This window comes from Ovis aries, chromosome 11 (assembly GCF_016772045.2).
Source record: "Ovis aries strain OAR_USU_Benz2616 breed Rambouillet chromosome 11, ARS-UI_Ramb_v3.0, whole genome shotgun sequence".
In the NCBI taxonomy this organism is placed as follows: Eukaryota; Metazoa; Chordata; class Mammalia; order Artiodactyla; family Bovidae; genus Ovis; species Ovis aries.
The window spans coordinates 42,830,454-42,848,470 of record NC_056064.1 but is presented as its reverse complement, the minus strand read 5'-3'; the positions used below and the strand labels follow the sequence as shown (position 1 = coordinate 42,848,470).

The 18,017-nt window shown below is 42.5% G+C and overlaps 1 protein-coding gene across 50 annotated transcripts in view; it reads left to right on the top strand.

Moving 5' to 3' along the window:
- BRCA1 (BRCA1 DNA repair associated) overlaps positions 1-17,299 on the top strand; it is a 67,590-nt gene extending 50,291 nt beyond the window's left edge. For 37 of the 50 annotated variants that reach the window (XM_060395679.1, XM_060395659.1, XM_060395687.1 and 34 more), the window contains 7 exons: positions 2,028-2,105; positions 2,601-2,641; positions 8,243-8,326; positions 12,879-12,933; positions 14,497-14,570; positions 15,186-15,246; positions 16,097-17,299. In XM_060395679.1, coding sequence (XP_060251662.1) covers positions 2,028-2,105; positions 2,601-2,641; positions 8,243-8,326; positions 12,879-12,933; positions 14,497-14,570; positions 15,186-15,246; positions 16,097-16,221 — 518 coding nt within the window. In that variant the 3' untranslated portion in view covers positions 16,222-17,299. The remainder of the gene's footprint in view (positions 1-2,027; positions 2,106-2,600; positions 2,642-8,242; positions 8,327-12,878; positions 12,934-14,496; positions 14,571-15,185; positions 15,247-16,096) is intronic. The other 13 variants (XM_060395666.1, XM_060395681.1, XM_060395664.1 and 10 more) reach the window with 1 other exon arrangement.
- Positions 17,300-18,017: the final 718 nt, after the last annotated feature.

Here is an 18,017-nt window from a genome sequence, read left to right as displayed (position 1 = left end):
ATGATAAGCCAGAACGATGAATCACTTCTAGTCCACCCTGCCTGGACTACACTGTGTGAGGGCTTTCTGGGTAGGACAGAGCCCAAGTCCTAGCGAAACACATGGGGCAAAGAGGTTAATGAGTAGAAGTGAAATCTGCTTATTCAAAATCTAGGTGGTTGGAAACCCTGGCTCCATGTCCACTCCATGTCCTCACCCCACTCCAACCCTAGTTTCAGTGTGGTTGAGAGTTTTTCAGGAAACAAGTCCAGTTATTGCTCTGAGATAGCCTAGCATATGAAAAAGGAAAAAGAAAGGAAAATTCATTTGTCCGACACCTTCCCCTTTTAAAATCTTAAGTTCCACTTATGTGATGACAAGGGAGACCTCAGAGGCTTTTAGTTGACTGTAAGGTAAATCTGAGTAAACATTTCAGGGCCACTAACAAAGCTCATTTGAAATTGGGCCTTAGTGATACAAAAGCCTAACGCCAGAGCAAGTGAGGTGATGATTCTGACACCCCCTACACACACACAACCCCACCCCCTCTAGAGTGAGCTCCTGAAAGATATGTGCTCTGTTTTGAGCACCATGCTTTCTTTTCACACTGGTCCCTGACAACAGTTTATCCAGAGGTAGATGAAGGGAATGGGGAAAGGGAATTTAGAGCAATGTCATTTGAAGAAGAAATGAAGAAATAAGAAGACCTAAGGAAACAAGACAGGCGTCTTCAAATATCTGAAGAGTCGTTGTCTGGAGAAGGAGTTAGGCTCACTCATGAGCTCTAGAAAGCAAAGATGGGTTCCTGTGGCAAACAGAAGATGCAGGTTGAAGCACACCCCTAAAACCTCCCTAACAAAATGGATTCTGTAGTCCTCTCTGGGGTTTTTCTGTTCTTGAGCGTGGGATCAAGACTCCTTGGCAGGGACACATTGCCTTAAAACTCCTAAGAGCTTAGGTTTCTACTGTATTACGATTGAACCACAGGGACAGAGGATAATGCTCACAGGAACCAGACAACAAAACAAGGTACTGTGAACTAAGTAATGTTTTAGAGATGAATATCTTTAAACTTGAATATATCTTAAGCTATAGGTTTGGATCAAGGCTGCTGATAGGTGAAAAGAAAACTTTAAAATGCAAATTAAATTGAAAGTGGTTCAAGTCTTTAAACTCAAAGGCAATAATACATTTGTTGCTTTTAAACTAGAAATGACCTAAAATTTCTGTGTGTAAAACATATTAAATCAGCCTTCACGGCAGTTAAACAAAAAGCTTTAAAAAATTGTGTGTGGAGGGTGGTGAGGGGTGGAGATTTTTTTTTTAATTTGTGAAGAATTCTGGTTAGGAAGAACAGCAGTTGCTACTCCCAGCAGATGGCCTGCTGTGTTCAGGATTTAGTTAAATACATTTCTCCTGTTTAAAACTAAGTGTTTTTTCCTGAGTTACCTTAGTCCTTCACAGGGGCCTTTAAAACACGAAAAAAAACCAGAAGCAATTCTTCAGCTGCTTTCTAAAATACTTAGGTTGAAAAGAGGAAAACTATGAAAATACTTTTTTTTTGGTCACTTGGAAGGGAATTAGGAATTAGGGTTAGGATTCCCCAAGTAGAAGTTCTAGGGGTGAAAATTCATCGCTTACATTGACATTTCAAATTTAGGATTTCAATAATACTTTTTTCTCCTTTCACATGTACCATCTAGTGAAATAGATCTTCCCCATCCACACATATCAATACTACCAACATGGGTAATTCCTTGAGCACAATGACAGACACCTTTAACTGCATTGGCATCTAGAAAATAGGGCTGACATTTCCCGTGATCTTGCCTTCTTGTCAGCCTTTTCCAAACTTCCAAAGATCCGCACTGGCTGGTTAGAATTATAACTGCTTTCAGCCTCTGAGTCTATCACCAGAGGTGTTAGAATCATCCATCCAGACTGATATCAGGTAGCGTAAGGAGCCTGGGGTGCTTCAGCTTCTTAATGGCAGCCTTTCCTAATTTAGTTTTAAACTTCTAATCCTTTGGATGTTTTCCATTTTGCAGATCCTGAGTTTGTGTGTGAACGGACACTGAAATATTTTCTGGGAATTGCAGGAGGAAAATGGGTAGTTAGCTATTTTTGTAAGTACCGTATAATTTTTTCCCCTCCTCCCTTTAACACCTCCAAATTGCATTTTGACACCTAACATTTTAACACCTAAGGTTTTTGCTGATGCTGAATCTGAATTAAGGAAAGGTCTTTAACAGTAACACTGAACTAAGTTTTATCTTTAGTGCATATGTCTTTGTTCAGATACGCTGGTGGTGTGGGGGGAAATGTTTTTCTTTTGATAACTAATAGGACCTAATCTGCTCCTGGCAATGTTAAGCATAAAATCTAGGGATTTATTTAATTGTAGGCCGAAATCCACGTGCAGCAGGCACTTTTATAATGTTAAATTAAGCATCAATGGTCTCTCTAGAAGGAAGTCTATTAAGGAGCTGTGGTTTTACAAAGAGAGGATCACTGTTCAGTGTTATTTCTCCCACACTCTTATGTGAATCACTTCACCATCCACCTCCATGAAGGGAGGTCTTCTGCTCTTGTGTAACCTGTCTTTTCTATGATCTTTTCAGGGGTCATCCAGTCTATTAAAGAAAGAAAGATGCTGGATGAGGTAGGTACTCTGTTCTACAAACTAATCAAAGAGACCTTATACCATTGAGTCATACAGTCACCAAAAATTTATCTGCTTCCTGCCTTGCACTACTTTCTAAAGATTTTCTTTGATAATATCAATCATCAAGAGTTATGCAGGGATTTCTGTGGTAATCCAGTGGTTAAGAATTTGCTTTCCAATTCAGGCAATGCGGGTTCAATCCCTGGTTGGGGAACTAAGATCCCATATTCCGCTGGGCAACTAAGCCTGCACACTGCAACTAGAGAAAGCCCACGCACTGCAGTGAAGACCCAGTATAGCCCCCCAAAAAGAAAAAAAGAGTTATGCAGAGCAAAGTAGGAAATTCTATGTTCTCACTTGTTTGTTTTAATAGAAACAATCCTTTCCTCAGAGAAAAGAAAAGGAATTTATAAAGTAGCAAACAAAGATTCATAAGCAGGAGAAACAGGCCCACCTAAATCTTACACGCATACATACACCTTTGTAGAAAACTCATTCACAGTTGAAGAAGAATCCTTCATATTAACATGCAAATGTGTCTGTTTAGAAATCTGATTCCTTCAAAGAGATTTTACTCTTTGATACTGAGAACAGGGAAAGGTAAATAAGACAGAGCGTAGGAGGAGGAATAATTTTAGCACAGCCATCTTAGAGCTGCTGGTGACAACAGATCAGGCAAAATAAAATTACCAAAAAACAGTTTTAAACTATTATGCACTGTTCAATATATTCATAATTAATTAACTGACATTTCTGTTGGTTTTAACTTTCAATGCCATATTTTTGGGAGCCTGCTATCTGCTGGGCACCAGGAATACAGCAGAAAGCAAGACTGATAGGCCTCTGCTTTGGTGGGATGAATGTTCATTGAAGGGTGGGAGATACATAATAAATAAGATAAAGATAAATAGATAAAGATGTGTTTAAATATCAATAAACACTATGAAGAAATATACAGAACAACAGACTGGCAGTTGACTGGGGACAGAGGTTGACTATTAATATTTAGGTAAAGAGACCCAGGAAGCTTTCTGAAAAGCTTGAGCTGAAACCTAAGAAACAAGAAAGAATTGACCTTGAAAAATGTAGGAAACAAATGTTACAGGCAGAGGACAGCAAACATAAAGGTCTTAAGAAAGGAATGAGCTTGATTTGTTAAAGAAAAATAGGCCAGGGAGGAACGTCTCTGGTGGTCAGTGGCTAAGACTGCACTACCAATGCAAGGGGGCCAGGTTCAGTCCTTGGTCAGGGAACTGGATCTCACATGCTGCAACTAAGAGTTCACATACTGCAGCTGAATATTGTAGGTCCTGTGTGCTGCAACTAGGAACCAGTGAAAAAGAAAGAAAAATGGGCCAGTATAGCTGGGAGTTGGTGGATCTTATGTAGGAAGCTGCGGAGAAGGCGATGGCACCCCACTCCAGTACTCCTGCCTGGAAAATCCCATGGACGGAGGAGCCTGGTGGGCTACAGTCCATGGGGTCGCTGAGGGTCGGACACGACTGTGCGACTTCACTTTCACTTTTCACTTTCATGCATTGGAGAAGGAAATGGCAACCCACTCCAGTGTTCTTGCCTGGAGAATCTCAGGGACCGGGGAGCCTGGTGGGCTACCGTCTGTGGGGTCACACAGAGTCGGACACGACTGGAGTGACTTAGCAGCAGCAGTAGCAGCATGTAGGCAGCTGAGGTTAGACAAGAGGTTGGAGAAGGTCATAGACAAGGGCCAGGTTTGGTGTGAGTCATGGTAAAGAGTTTGAATGTTATCTGTACGGTAATGAGGCCTGGAAATGGTAAGAAGAGTTTAGTTTATGATGGTTGAAAATAAGACTTACTAATAGGTTAAATCGGAGAAGGCAATGGCAACTCACTCAGGTACTCTTGCCTGGAAAATCCCATGGATGGAGGAGCCTGGTAGGCTGCAGTCCATGGGGTCGCGAAGAGTCGGACATTACTGAGCAACTTCACTTTCACTTTTCACATTCATGCATTGGAGAAGGAAATGGCAACCCACTCCAGTGTTCTTGCCTGGAGAATCCCAGGGACGGGGGAGCCTCATGGGCTGCTGTCTCTGGGTTCACAGAGTCGGACACAACTGAAGCAGGAGCAGTAGGTTAAATTGGAGGATGGGGTAAAGAAAGGAATTGAGAGTATAATGGTTAAATTTTTGTCCTGAACAACGACGTGGATGTTCAGTTCAGTCGCTCAGTCATGTCCAACTTTTTGCCACCCCATGGACTGCAGCAGGCCAGGCTTCCCTGTCCATCACCAACTCCCAGAGCTTACTCAGACTCATGTGCATTGAGTTGGTGATGCCATCCAACCATCTCATCCTCTGTCATCCCCTTCTCCTCCTGCCTTCAAACTTTCCCAGCATCAGGGTCTTTTCCAGTGAGTCAGTTCTTCGCCTCAGGTGGCCAAAGTATGGAAGTTTCAGTTTCAGCTTCAGCATCAGTCCATCCAATGAATATTCAGGACTGATTGCGTTTAGGATGGACTGTATGGATTTCCTTGTAGTCCAAGGGACTCTCAAGGGTTTTCTCCAACACTACAGTTCAAAAGCATCAGTCCTTCAGTGCTCAGCTTTCTTTATGGTCCAACTCTCACATCCATACATGACTACTGGAAAAACCATAGCTTGGACTAGATGAACCTTTGTCGGCAAAGTAATGTCTCTGTTTTTTAATATGCTGTCTAGGTTGGTCATAGCTTTTCTTCCAGGGGCAAGCATCTTTCAATTTCATGGCTGCAGTCACCATCTGCAGTGGTTTGGGGGCCCAAGAAAATAAAATTTGTCACTGTTTCCACTGTTTCCTTATCTATTTGCCATGAAGTGATGGGACCAGATACCATGATCTTTGTTTTTTGAATGTTGAGTTTTAAGCTAGCTTTTTCACTCTCGTCTTTTATTTTCATCAAGAAGCTTTTTAGTTCCTCTTCACTTTCTGCCATAAGGGTGGTGTCATCTGCATATCTGAGGTTATTGATATTTCTCCCTGCAGTCTTGATTCCAGCTTGTGCTTCATCCAGCCCAGCATTTCTCATGACGTACTCTGCATATAAGTTAAATAAGCAGGGTGACAGTATACACCCTTGATGTACTTCTTTCCCAATTTGGAACCAGGTCTTTGTTCCATACTTAGTTCTAACTGTTGCTTCTTGACCTGCATACAGATTTCTCAGGAGGCAGGTTAGGTGGTCTGGTATTCCCATCTCTTTAAGAATTTTCCACAGTTTGTTGTGATCCACACAGTCAAAGGCTTTGGCATAGTCAGTAAAGCAGAAGTAGATGTTTTTCTGGAACTCTCTTGCTTTTTTCTATGATCCAACGAATGTTGGCTTTTTTTTTTTTTTTTTTTTTTAATATTGGTAATTTGAACTCTGTTTCCTCTGCCTTTTCTAAATCCAGTTTGAATGTCTGGAAATTCTCAGTTCATATACTATTGAAGCCTCGCTTGGAGAATTTTGAGCATTTCTCTGCTAGCATGTGAGATGAGTGCAATTGTGTGGTAATTTGAACATTCTTTGGCATTGCCTTTTCTTTGGGATTGAAATGAAAACTGACCTTTTCCAGTCCTGTGACCACTGCTGAGTTTTCGAAATTTGCTGGCATATTGACTGCATGCAGCACTTTCACAGCATCATCTTTCAGGATTTGAAATAGCTCAACTGGAATTCCATCACCTCCACTAGCTTTGTTCGTAGTGATGCTTCCTAAGGCCCACTTGACTTCGCATTACAGGATGTCTGGCTCTAGGTGAGTGATCACACCATCATAGTTATCTGGGTCATGAAGACCTTTGTTGTATAGTTCTTCTGTGTATTCTTGACACCTCTTCTTAATATCTTCTGCTTCTGTTAGGTTCATATTGTTTCTCTCCTTTATTGAGCCCATCTTTGGATGAAATGTTCCCTTGGTATCTCTAATTTTCTTGAAGAGATCTCTAGTCTTTCCTATTCTATTGTTTTCCTCTATTTTGCACTGATCACTGAAGAAGGCTGTCTTATCTCTCCTCAATATTCTTTGGAATTCTGCATTTAGATGGGTATATCTTTCCTTTTCTCTTCTGCCTTTAGCTTCTCTTCTTTTCTCAGCTATTTGTAAGGCCTCCTCAAGCAACGGTTTTGCCTTTTTGCATTCCATTTTCTTGGGAATGGTCTTGATCACGCGTCTTGTACAATTGTCAGGAACCTCTGATTGTCAGGAACAATGAAGTGAATGTTAGTGATGTTAATTAGATAAGGAAGACATGAGGGAGGAGCGTGTTGGGAGGGGGAGGAGTGAGAGGCAGGAGTAGAATCAAGAGCTCTGTTTTATTTATTTATTTTTTAAATTATTTATTTATTCATTTTCAGCTGATCTGGGTCTTCATTGCTGGAGGCAGCCTTTCTCTAGTTGCAGGAGAGCAGGGGCTACTCTTTAGTTTTGGTGCACAGGCTTCTCACTGCATTAAGCGTCTCGTTGTGGCTTGCAGGCTTTAAGGTGCAGGCTCAGTACTTGCGGCTCACAGGCTTAGTTGCCCAGAAGCATGTAGGATCTTCCTGAACTGGTATCCCCAGCATCACAAGGCAGATTCTTAACCACTGGACCACCAGGGAAGCCCCATGAGCTCTGTTTCAGATGCATGGATTTGGGAAATTATGTTGTGTGACACCCACATAGAGAGGTTAGTAGGCACAGGGGTATGACGAGGACTGTTAATTTTAGGGTCATCTTCAAACAGATGACATTATTTATCACTAGACTCTTCTCACTCACATGACCAGGAAATATTCGGAGTTCTTTGTTGTTGTTGTTGTTGTTGTTTTTACCATACGCAGCATTTGAGATTTTAGTTCCCCAACTGGGATGGAACCCATTCCCCCTGCACTGGAAACACAGAGTCTTAACCACTGGACCACAGGAAAGTCTCAGAGTTATTTTACCTAATAACAGCCTGTGATTATACTCATGACTTTATTTTTCTTTATAATACTCTTAGCAACAAATGTGGTCCCTGAGAGTCTGAGTTTCAGTAAGAACTGTTTCTAAGCATTCTTTTCCCCAAATTCTCCCAAAAGCTGTAACCTCTTCAATTTGATTAGTCTTTATTTCCTCATCCTTGACCAGTCAAAATATGATTATGAAAAGCCTTTTTCTTCAGTATTTTAAATGTATATTTTATCATTTTGGTTTCATTAACTATAAATCTCTCAATGGGAAACCTGAGAAGCCCTTACTTCTTTAGATGGTAATACAGATTGATTTAAAAGATCAGGAATTCTCCAGTTATCTTTAAACAGCCCAGTATTAGCAGTTTAATCTAAATGCTAAGTGAATGTTTTGACAGGAGATAGATGTTGAAAATTAAAATACATCAAGTCCCAGTGAGGTGAAAAGCCAGTTGTTAGTTTCTGTCCAGAAAGATTTGCTTCAATGAATTGATTTCAGCAGCTGAGATGCTGGTCATTTCATTCATTCTACCAATAAGGATGATTTTGGGGGAAGGGGGTCAAAACTGCCTGGCAATACATTCCTTAAATATGACGTATCTCCTCTGTTTGCATTGAAGGAAGCTTTTTCTCTGACCCCTGTGGTTTGGGTTTGGTTTCTTTCAGCATGATTTTGAAGTCAGAGGAGATGTTGTCAATGGAAGAAACCATCAAGGCCCAAAACGAGCAAGAGAATCCGGGGACAAGAAGGTAAAGCCCTTCTCCCCAGTGTTGACAAAAAGCCCACCTACTCCTCTGCATTCTGACCCGCTTCAAGGAGATGGTCTCATTCATCTTAGAAGGGGCCTTATAAAATGGTCCCTTACACTGCTAGAACAACAAGTAGGTGCATTCATAATAGGGTTTTGTTTTCTGTTTTTTTTTTTAGCTTTGCTAACCCAACAAAGTAAATAAGTACAGTCATTCCTCAATACCCTTGGGGAATTGGTACCAGGACACCCTGAAGATAACCAAAATCCAAGGATGTTCAAGTCACTTTTAAAAATGATGTAGCATTTGCATATAATATCTTCCCTTATATTGTTTTAAAATTTTTGCTTTGTTTGCTGTGCTCAGACTTTTTCTAGTTGCTGCGAGCAGGGTCTGCTTTCTCCTTCAGTGACTTCTCTTGTTGCAGAGCATGGGCTCTAGGGCATGTATGCTTTATAGTTAGGTCTCAGGGGCTCTAGAGCACAGGCGCAGTAGCTCTGGCACGCTGGCATAGTTTGTCTCAAGGCATGTGGGATCTTCCCAGAGTAGGGACCAAACCCATGTCCCTCCTACTGCCAGGCAGATTCTTAACACTGAACTACCAGGGAATTCCATTTCCCATATACTTTAAATCAACTCTAGATTACTTCTAATATCTAGTACAGTGTAGATGCTATATAAATAGTTGCCAAAAAGCAAGTTCATGTTTGCTTCTTGGAACTTTCTAGAAGAAAAAAAAAATTTTTTTTTTTTCCAAATATTTTCCATTGACAGTTGATTAAATCTGGACATAGAACTTGTTGGATCCAATAAGGCAGTGGGCCAACTGTATTATCTGTTTTATAAATGAGGGAGCTTAGAGGTTTAGAGAAGTTATATAATTTGGATTTCCTTCTAGGGTGCAAATCTTAGCTGGTAAATGGCAGAGCTGGCATTTGAGATAGATGTGAATCTAAAACCTTTGCACTTTCTCCTTTGCAGTGGTGTTTCTCTATAGCATTGTGGTAAGTGCTGTGAGGGGTGTACCCAGTTCTGTCTGGGGAGCATAGAAGAGGAAGTGAAATCATTAACATCTATGCCATGTTCACTATATCCAGGGACTGCTAATTAATTAAGAATTTTACAGCAATTCTAGGAAGCATGTACTATAATTATGCCTATTTTATAGATGAGAAAATTAAGGCTCAAAGAGGTTGAGTAATTTGCCCAAGCTCACACAGCTAGTTGTGAGCCCAACTAGAAGCTGAACCCCTGCAGTCTCCCTCTCAAATCTGACTCTTAATGACAACACCATAGTTTCCTGGCATGTTATAGGAGGTTTCATACAGGAGGAAAATTAATTATTCTGACAACTTTACAAATAAAAGACTATAGGCCCAGGAAGATTCAGTGACTTTCCTCCCCAGATCATACCATTGTGGATGATGTAGCCAAAATTATGTCATTCTCTCAAGGAGAAATCCAGGCAAGATTTCACACCTTCAGAAAGACACATGTACCCCAGTATTCATTGCAGCACTATTTACAGTAGCCAGGACAAATCGATAAGTGAATGGATAAAGAGGATTTGGGGTGTATACACAATGGAATATTACTCGGCCATAGAAAGGAATGGAATTGGGTCATTTGTAGCGAAGTGGATGGACCTAGAGTCTGTCATATAGAGGGAAGTCAGAAAGAGAAAAAGAAATATTGTATATTAATGCAAATGTGTGGAATCTAGAAGAATGATACTGTTGAGCCTGTTTGCAGGGCAGGAGGAGAGATGCAAAGGTAGGGAACAAACATGGACACAGTGTAGGAAGGGAAGGGGAAATGAATTGGAGGAATAGCATTGACATATATACACTACCATGTGTGAAATAGATGGCTAGTGGGAAGCTGCTGTATAGCGCAGGGAGCTCAGCTCAGTCCTCTGTGATGACCTAGAGGGGTGGAATGGGCCGGGGAAATAGGAGGAAGGTTCACGAGGGAGGGGATATATATACATACATATAGTTGATTCACGTCATTGTGCAGCAGAAACTAATACCACCTTGTAAAGCAATTATACTCCAACTTAAAAAAAAGAAAAAGATTTCACACCTGCCTCAGGCCTGAGCTGGCTCTTGGGTCACTGAGCGCTGATGTTCCTGGTCTGCATTCCCTCCTTTTCCAAATGTGCACCGCTGGGCATCTCAGAACATCCCCATACAGAGCACCTCCTGTTCCTTTATAGGACTTGAGAGAGAGCCAACAGAGATGCTTTTCTGAGGAAAACTGCTTTGGGAGATGAGCACAGATGAAGCCTTGGAGCTCAGAAACCCTTGGGGTTGGTGTACCCTCACCCTTTGAGTCTATCAAGTAACTTCCAGATGCCAAGAAAAATTGCTGCCCTGTTTCTCCTCCTGCTTGGGCCCCAGGGCAGCTCTGTGTGAGCCAGTCAGTTGTTTTTATTCCACTGGATGCGAGGCAGAGTCAGCACCAGATTCTTCCCTCCTTGAAAGGAAAGTCCAGCATTTGGAGTTTTGTCCTGCATTTGTAATGGCAGTGACGGAACATGCTGGTCAAAGTAATGTCGTTCATAAGACACCAAGTGTTACCATAGTGTTTTTTTGTGGAAGAGAAATGTATTTGAAGAGGTGAAATTTCAGATTTCCTATCTCATAACTAGACATCCTCATCAGTGAATGTCAGCCTGGATGTTGACATCCAGAATGGAATTAGGAATTAGAATTCCTAATCTTTTGTACTATTTGCAGCAACATTTGGCTCCAGTCGGGCTTCCCTAGTAGCTCAGTTAGTAAAGAATCCATCTGCAATGCAGGAAACCCTGTTGATTCCTGGGTCAGGAAGATCCGCTGGAGAAGGGATAGGCTACCCACTCCAGTTTTCTTGAGCTTCCCTCGTGGTTCAGCTGGTAAAGAATCCACCTGCAATGTGGGAGACCTGGGTTCGATCCCTGGGTTGGGAAGATCCTTTGGAGAGGGGGACAGCTACCCACTCCAGTATTCTGGCCTGGAGAATTCCATGGACTGTATAGTCCATGGGGTCCAACGAGTCAGACACGACTGAGTGACTTTCACTTCACTTCACTTGGCTCCAGCTGGCTGTCTGGAGACAACTTTTAGTATCATAAACATGTAGGTCCTGCCAACAGGTTTAGGATGCCGTTTATTTGTAGAGATAGTAAGAATGGCACAGATGGAGGCTATCATTTACAGCTGAAGCAGACTTGTCCTGCTATCTGTCCTTATTCCTCTGGCTGAGGTTAAAATGGGAGGAGAGGAAGGAGAAAGGTGAACATTTCCTAAAAGGCCATCATGTGTTTTTAGCTTCCTGATTTTTCTCTGCTCCAGTCTCTCTTGAAGCCGTGTGAGTTCTAGGCCTAGACAGTTTTAGATTTCATGGAATGAGGAGAAAGAAGGAGGGTCAGGAGAGAACATAGGCTACCTAAATCGTATGTATCCAGCCAACTGGTACAATTTCGACTTTTTCTTTAAAATGATACCTAATTCCTTCCCTAAGAACCTGTGCCAAAGCATGGGTAAGAATTTGCTTGTGTGGAAAGAGTCGTCACCAGCCACATGAAGCTGTTTACATTGTGATTAACTAAAATTAAATAAAATACGAAGTTCAGTTCCTCAATCATGATCACATTTCAAGTGCTTGTTAGCTACAGGTAACTCATTAAAGCAATTATAGAACATTTCCACCATCACAGAAAGTTCTTTTGGACAGTCTGTTGAGTACTGTGAGTAGAAGAGGTACCTACAAGTTACAGTGTGATCTGTGTCTCCTGAAATTTATGCAGTCAGCTTAGTGGAGAGAGGCAGAATCAGGCTTCACTGTCACGTTAAAGACAACTTGGGTTGCCTGAAGGAACAATGGCCATTCGAAGAGCAGTGTGAAGGCAGGAACAGGTCTGGGACTAGAAGAAAAGGAGCATGTACACATAAAATAAATATAAGCCTCTCTGGCAGTTAGGGTCAGGGTTCGTACTGACTTATCAAGTCTGGATAGACATCAAACTTCAGATGATAACTTGAATCTTTTGCCATCCAAGCCTTTTCTTAAAGATAAAGGAGGACCAGTTTTTTTCTTCTGATCTTACAAGAAGTATAGTTTACCTGCACAGGTCAGGGGAGAGCCTGGACCTGATTGGTAGCAAGGTGGGATCCTCAGCTCTTGAACGACAATGAATGACTGTAAAGTAGATCAAATACATAGAGCACTTAAATTCTTCTAAAATCCATCAGTGTTGTGGACACTGGGCTGATTATCTCTGGAAAAGAGCAGCAGAAATTATCAGGTGTTAAAGAAAAGGAAAAGTTCTTACTTTTGAGAGTCTCTATATTGCTTTGGGGGAAAATTGCCCCCCATGGCATGTGGGATTTTAGTTCCCCAACCAGGGACCAAACCCTTGTCCCCCAAACAGGGACCTTCCTGTTTTGGAAGTGCCATCATAACCATTGGACCACCAGGTTAAGTTCTCTACATTGCTTTTTATAAAATCCATATCTTTTACAATGAACGTTTCTTTCTTTCCACCCCTCTCCCTCTTTTCTCCCAGATCTTCAAGGGCCTGGAAATCTGTTGCTATGGACCTTTTACCAATATGCCCACAGGTAAGAGAACTGCTCAATCCAGCACCAACCTCTCCCCTACATCATCACCTTATGGGGGTTCCCTCAGTTGGGTGAGATATTCTAGAGGTTATTCTCTTTCTCTACCACCCATCAGACAAAACCGCACCTAAATAGCCTATGGCAGAGAACTAGCCCAGTGCCCCTTCTCAAGAGCTAGAAGGCGGTAAAGAGTTAGCACACAGTGTGCTCTGTGCTCAGTGGGATAGAGCTGCTTTTACCTTTGGTCTAAGAAAGGGGGAAATAATAAGTTAGGGAGAAGATACCTTTTTGGCTTGTAAATGTCAAGAAAGAATTCTGCTCCTCCTAAACCATCTTTATTTGAAACAGAGACCAAAGCACAGCAGCTGCCTAAGCCCTGTGGGCCTGGGGCCCCACACAGGCCCAGAGCAGAGGAAGACTCTTGATGAACATTTTCTAATTAAATTCAATACTGAATGTAATGTTATGTTGAGAAGTGCTGTGGAGCTCAGCTCTGGAGTTGTACAGCGCTGAGGTCCTGAGGTGTGTATAGATTTAGTTCATTCTTTTCCAAACAGAGGCTACCCTCTGGCCTTTTCCGAATAGAGGCTGCCTTCTGGCTACCCAGCTTTGCCTCTGTACCCACTTCTGTCCCAGAGATCAGGTCCTCCTACTCCCCCAAGGACCAGATGAGCAGAACCTGGCAAAGTAATTTTGCTTTTGTCTTTATTGTTTACTGATTGGATTTTTATGAAATTTCCAAGTGCCACTCAGAGCTTTCTCCGTGTTTCTGTACTTTGATATAATGAGAACCAGGGTCTCTAGCAAGCTGTCACTTTGGAGGTGAGTTAATGGACCTCAGTGTACTCAGCCAAACAAGAAGGAGCATCTCAGCAATCCCTAGAAATGGACTGACTGATGGAAGAGAGAACTTGAAGCTGCCTGGAAGCCACCCAGTGGTCAGTTCTGCTGATTTTCCAGGTCCAAGTGGCATATCTCTATGATCTCTTCCAATTTTTCTTCCCTCAAGGGATTTGATCCCAGCTCTGTAGACAGCCTTTCCCCACCAATGTGCTGAGTCTCTGTCCAGAGTGACTTGTATTTTTTTCTTGACTGAATGAATTATCTTCCCGTCTTTTGACATTTACAGTAATTACCACCAAGCATGGTGCTCTCAGTGGCTGTGATTATCAATTACCAACACAGAATTAGGCAGGGAAGGAGGGATGGCAGGTGGGTATTTTTTCACAGTATCTTAGCCAGCAATTTAGCAAATTAATGGAAATTAGATCTTTTTTTTTTTTTTTTTTCTTCCAAAGAGTTTCATTTGAAAGAGTTTGACCTTATCTACCAAGTGGCCTTATGGGTACTGATAAGCAAAGTAGGTAGCATATCCGTGGCAAATTGACTTTGTAGAATTAGAATTTGTAGTTTAAGGCCTTTCTGTCCCTTTGGAGTGGCAAAACATGGACTCTCCCACTGAGAAGTTTTGCTGTAAGCCTTCTTCCAGAAGAGGATGGGGTAGAGAGCTCAGGTAAATGTGTAGATCACTGTGGTGATTTTGAGTCTAAATGTCCTGTTTAGATCAACTAGAATGGATGGTGCAGCTGTGTGGGGCTTCTGTGGTGAAGGAGCCCTCATCATTCACCCCAGGCCAGGTAAGTGTTTGGTGCCCTATCAGGGAGGACATAGTATCCCGTCCTGAGGTTGAGCAAGACAGAACCCATCAGTCCCTAGGAACCCCCCAAATGTACCCTCAGGTGCCTCACCTCACCCTGACCCTTCTCTGCCCTTGTACCTGTGCCAGAAGACTCTGTCTCTAAGGGGTAAGTGAGAACCCAAGAGCTCCAAGTATTTAACACACCTAAGGGGATACTCTTTCCCTCTGTGTGCGTGTGTGCCCAGTCGCTTAGTTGGATGCAACTCTGCGACCTCATGGACTGTAGCCCGCCAGGCTCCTCTGTCCAAGAGATTCTCCAGGCAAGAATGCTGGACTGGCTTGCCATTTCTTCCTCCAGGGGATCTTCCCAACCCTGAGATCAAACATAGGTCTCCTGCATGTCCTGCGTTGGCAAGTGAATTCATTACCACTGAGCCACCTGGGAAGCCCTCTTTCCCTCTGACCCTTCCTTTTTACCATGTGCCCTTCTCCCTCATTTGTGTGGTTGCCCACAGAGTAGTCTGCTTCAGCAAACCATTGAGAAGTGGTGAAGTGACTGTCGCAGAAGTCCTGTTCTGAAACCCTCAATGCTTTTTCCTTCCTGGGGGTGCAGGGTACTCACCCAGTTGTGGTTGTGCAGCCGGATGCCTGGACAGAGGATGCTGGCTTCCATGGTGAGTCTCTCTGTAAGGCTTCATCCAGAGGAGTCTGAGGTAGAAGGTCCAGGTTAAGTGTGCAGATTACTGTGGTGCCTTTAGGTTTAAATGTCCTATTTGTATCATCTGGGTGGAGGGTGCACCTGTGAGAGCCTCCAGAAAGCCATAGGCTTGTACCTGCGTCCTATGGGGCGGGATGCATTTTATTCACTACAGATTACCCAGTGCTTGATTAACACAGTTCTCAGTACACTCTACATGCTCAATAAATATTTGTTGCATGAATGAATGAATGGCCGAAATGTCCTTTCAAAACATGTTTATTGTTTATTTTATATTTTAAAAGTAGTGCCTGAATTGTTTCCCCGGGGGGGGGGAGGGTTAAATATGAAAATTCATCACATAAAATATAAATGAGCACAAACGCAATAAAATAATACCAGTAAGCCCAAGATCGTCCACTTGGAGAGGATCACCAGAAAGTTCGTGTGTCTGTCTATACACAGGTATATTTTATACAGATGTGATCATGCTCATCAACTGTTTTGTTTTTTCATTTAAGATATTGCAAACATGTTTCCACATTAAATTGCAATGCTGTTTTGCTCTTTCTGTTGATTTTTCCTTTAACAGATTGGAGCACATGTTAATAAAGTTGCCAGAGGCTGTAGGCTTTTACCAGTAGTCACTCCTGAGCTTCAGAGTAAGGTTCTATTACTACATCCTGAAGCATTGCTGAGGATCCGTGATTTAGCTCCTGCCTGAGGAGCTCTACAAACTCATGCAACCAGTTGCCCCGAGTAGATTTAGAGTCTCATCTGGAAAATGTGAACTGATACTAATCTCTGCTTGTGTTCTCTGTCCGCAGTGATCGGGCAGATGTGTGAAGCACCTGTGGTAACCCGAGAGTGGGTACTGGACAGTGTGGCCCTTTACCAGTGCCAGGAGCTGGACACCTACCTGGTCCCCCAGGTCGCCCAGAGCTGCTGCTGATTCCAGCCAGCCGCGTATATTAGAGATAGGGCCTGTCTCTGCAGGACCCCAAGAATGAGCTTAAGAAGTGGTCTTTTTCCATGTTTAAGAAGTGCCTCTTAAGTACTTCCACAGCCCCGATTACTAAATATTTTATGTACATCAGCCTGAAAAGAACTTCTGGCTCTGCAAGGGTTGCTTAAAGATTTTCTGCTTCAGGTCTCCCTTTGAAATCTGCCATGAGCACAAAATTGTAGTAATTTTTCACCTGAAAAGAATTTAAAATAATTTAAACCCCACCAATTGAACAGGATGCTGATTCATTATTTATCAGCCCTATTCCCCATCCAAGCGTGAGCTGGAGGCACAGAGTGGCTGGCCTCAGGAGAATAGCTGGTTTCCCCAAATTTGTTTCTCAAAAGGCCAAAAGTCAGATCCTTCAATGGAAGGTGAGTGCTTGGGAATCTTGACGTGACTTAAAATCAGAACAGTCTGAGGGCAGCTCTCAAGTGTTGGAATGGAGCATTGGGTAGTGAATCCAGAGGCAGGTAATGGATATAATATAAAATTTGAGGGTTATTTGAAGAGAGGGGAGTCGTTCTGGCCCTGATCTCCTAAAGTCTGGGCTGTAGTTGTTGGATTTCTAAAGAATTTCTCAGCACTAATGTGGTCTAAAGCAAAATCTTTTCAAGAACTGGTATCCAAAGAGAGTCTTCTAACTCCCCATTAGTAACAAATAAAATGTTTATTGTTGCTCTGATATGTGACCCATTCCTCTTGAAATGTAAGATCTCTGATATAAATATTTCAAGTCCGTAAAATGACGGATCCCACCAGGAAAGGAGCTGTTTGCTTTCCTTGAGGTAATTTTTTTCCCTTTGCTCCCTATTGCTGAACTGTACAGATTAATAAATAATTTTGTTTGCTGAAGGAAGAGAAAGTGTTTCATAAACTCATGATCCAGGACTGTTTATAACTGTTGGAAGGACTAAGTCTTCCTTAGTCCCCCAGTGTGTGGGGCAGTAAAGACTTGATTATACAAAATATGTTTTGTAAATGTTGTATTTTCACCTGCAAATAAACTTGGTAGCAACACCAAGTCTGATGGCTCACTTGCAGTCTTGCTCAGAGCCTTTTCTCACTATCTCCTCTGTTGTTGTTGCTAAGTCATGGGTCCAACTCTTTGCCACCCCATGGACTGTAGCCCATCAGGCTCCTCTGTCCATGGGATTTCCCAGGCAAGAATACTGGAGTTCGTTGCCATTTCCTTCTCCAGGGGATCTTCCCAACCCAACGATCCAACCCAAGTCTCCTGCATTGGCAGGCGGGTTCTTTACCACTGAGCCACCAGGAAAGCCCCTCTCATCTGTTAAATGGGGGTAATAATAGTACCTATCTCCTAGGATTATCAAGGGGACTTCAAAATCTTATTGTACTTGTTTTGTGTTACTGCCATAACAAATTTGTCACTAATCTAGTGGCTTAAAACTGTACCCATTTATTATCTTTCAGTTCCGTAGGTCAGAAGTCCAAGACAACTCAGCTGGTTTCTTTGTTTCAGGTTTCACAGGACTGTGTTTCTTCCCAGAGGCTCCGGGAATGAATGTTTCCAAGTTCATTTCATGTTGTCTAGATTGTTCCTTGCAGTCTTATGACTGAGATATCTGTTCTTTGCTGGCTGTCAGCCAGAGGTCATCCTTAACTTCTAGAGGTTACCCACATTCCAAACTCATGGCCTCTTACCTACATGTTCAGAAGCCAGCATTGCCTGCTCAGATTGTCTCACGCGATCTCTCTGACTCCTGCTTCTACCTCAT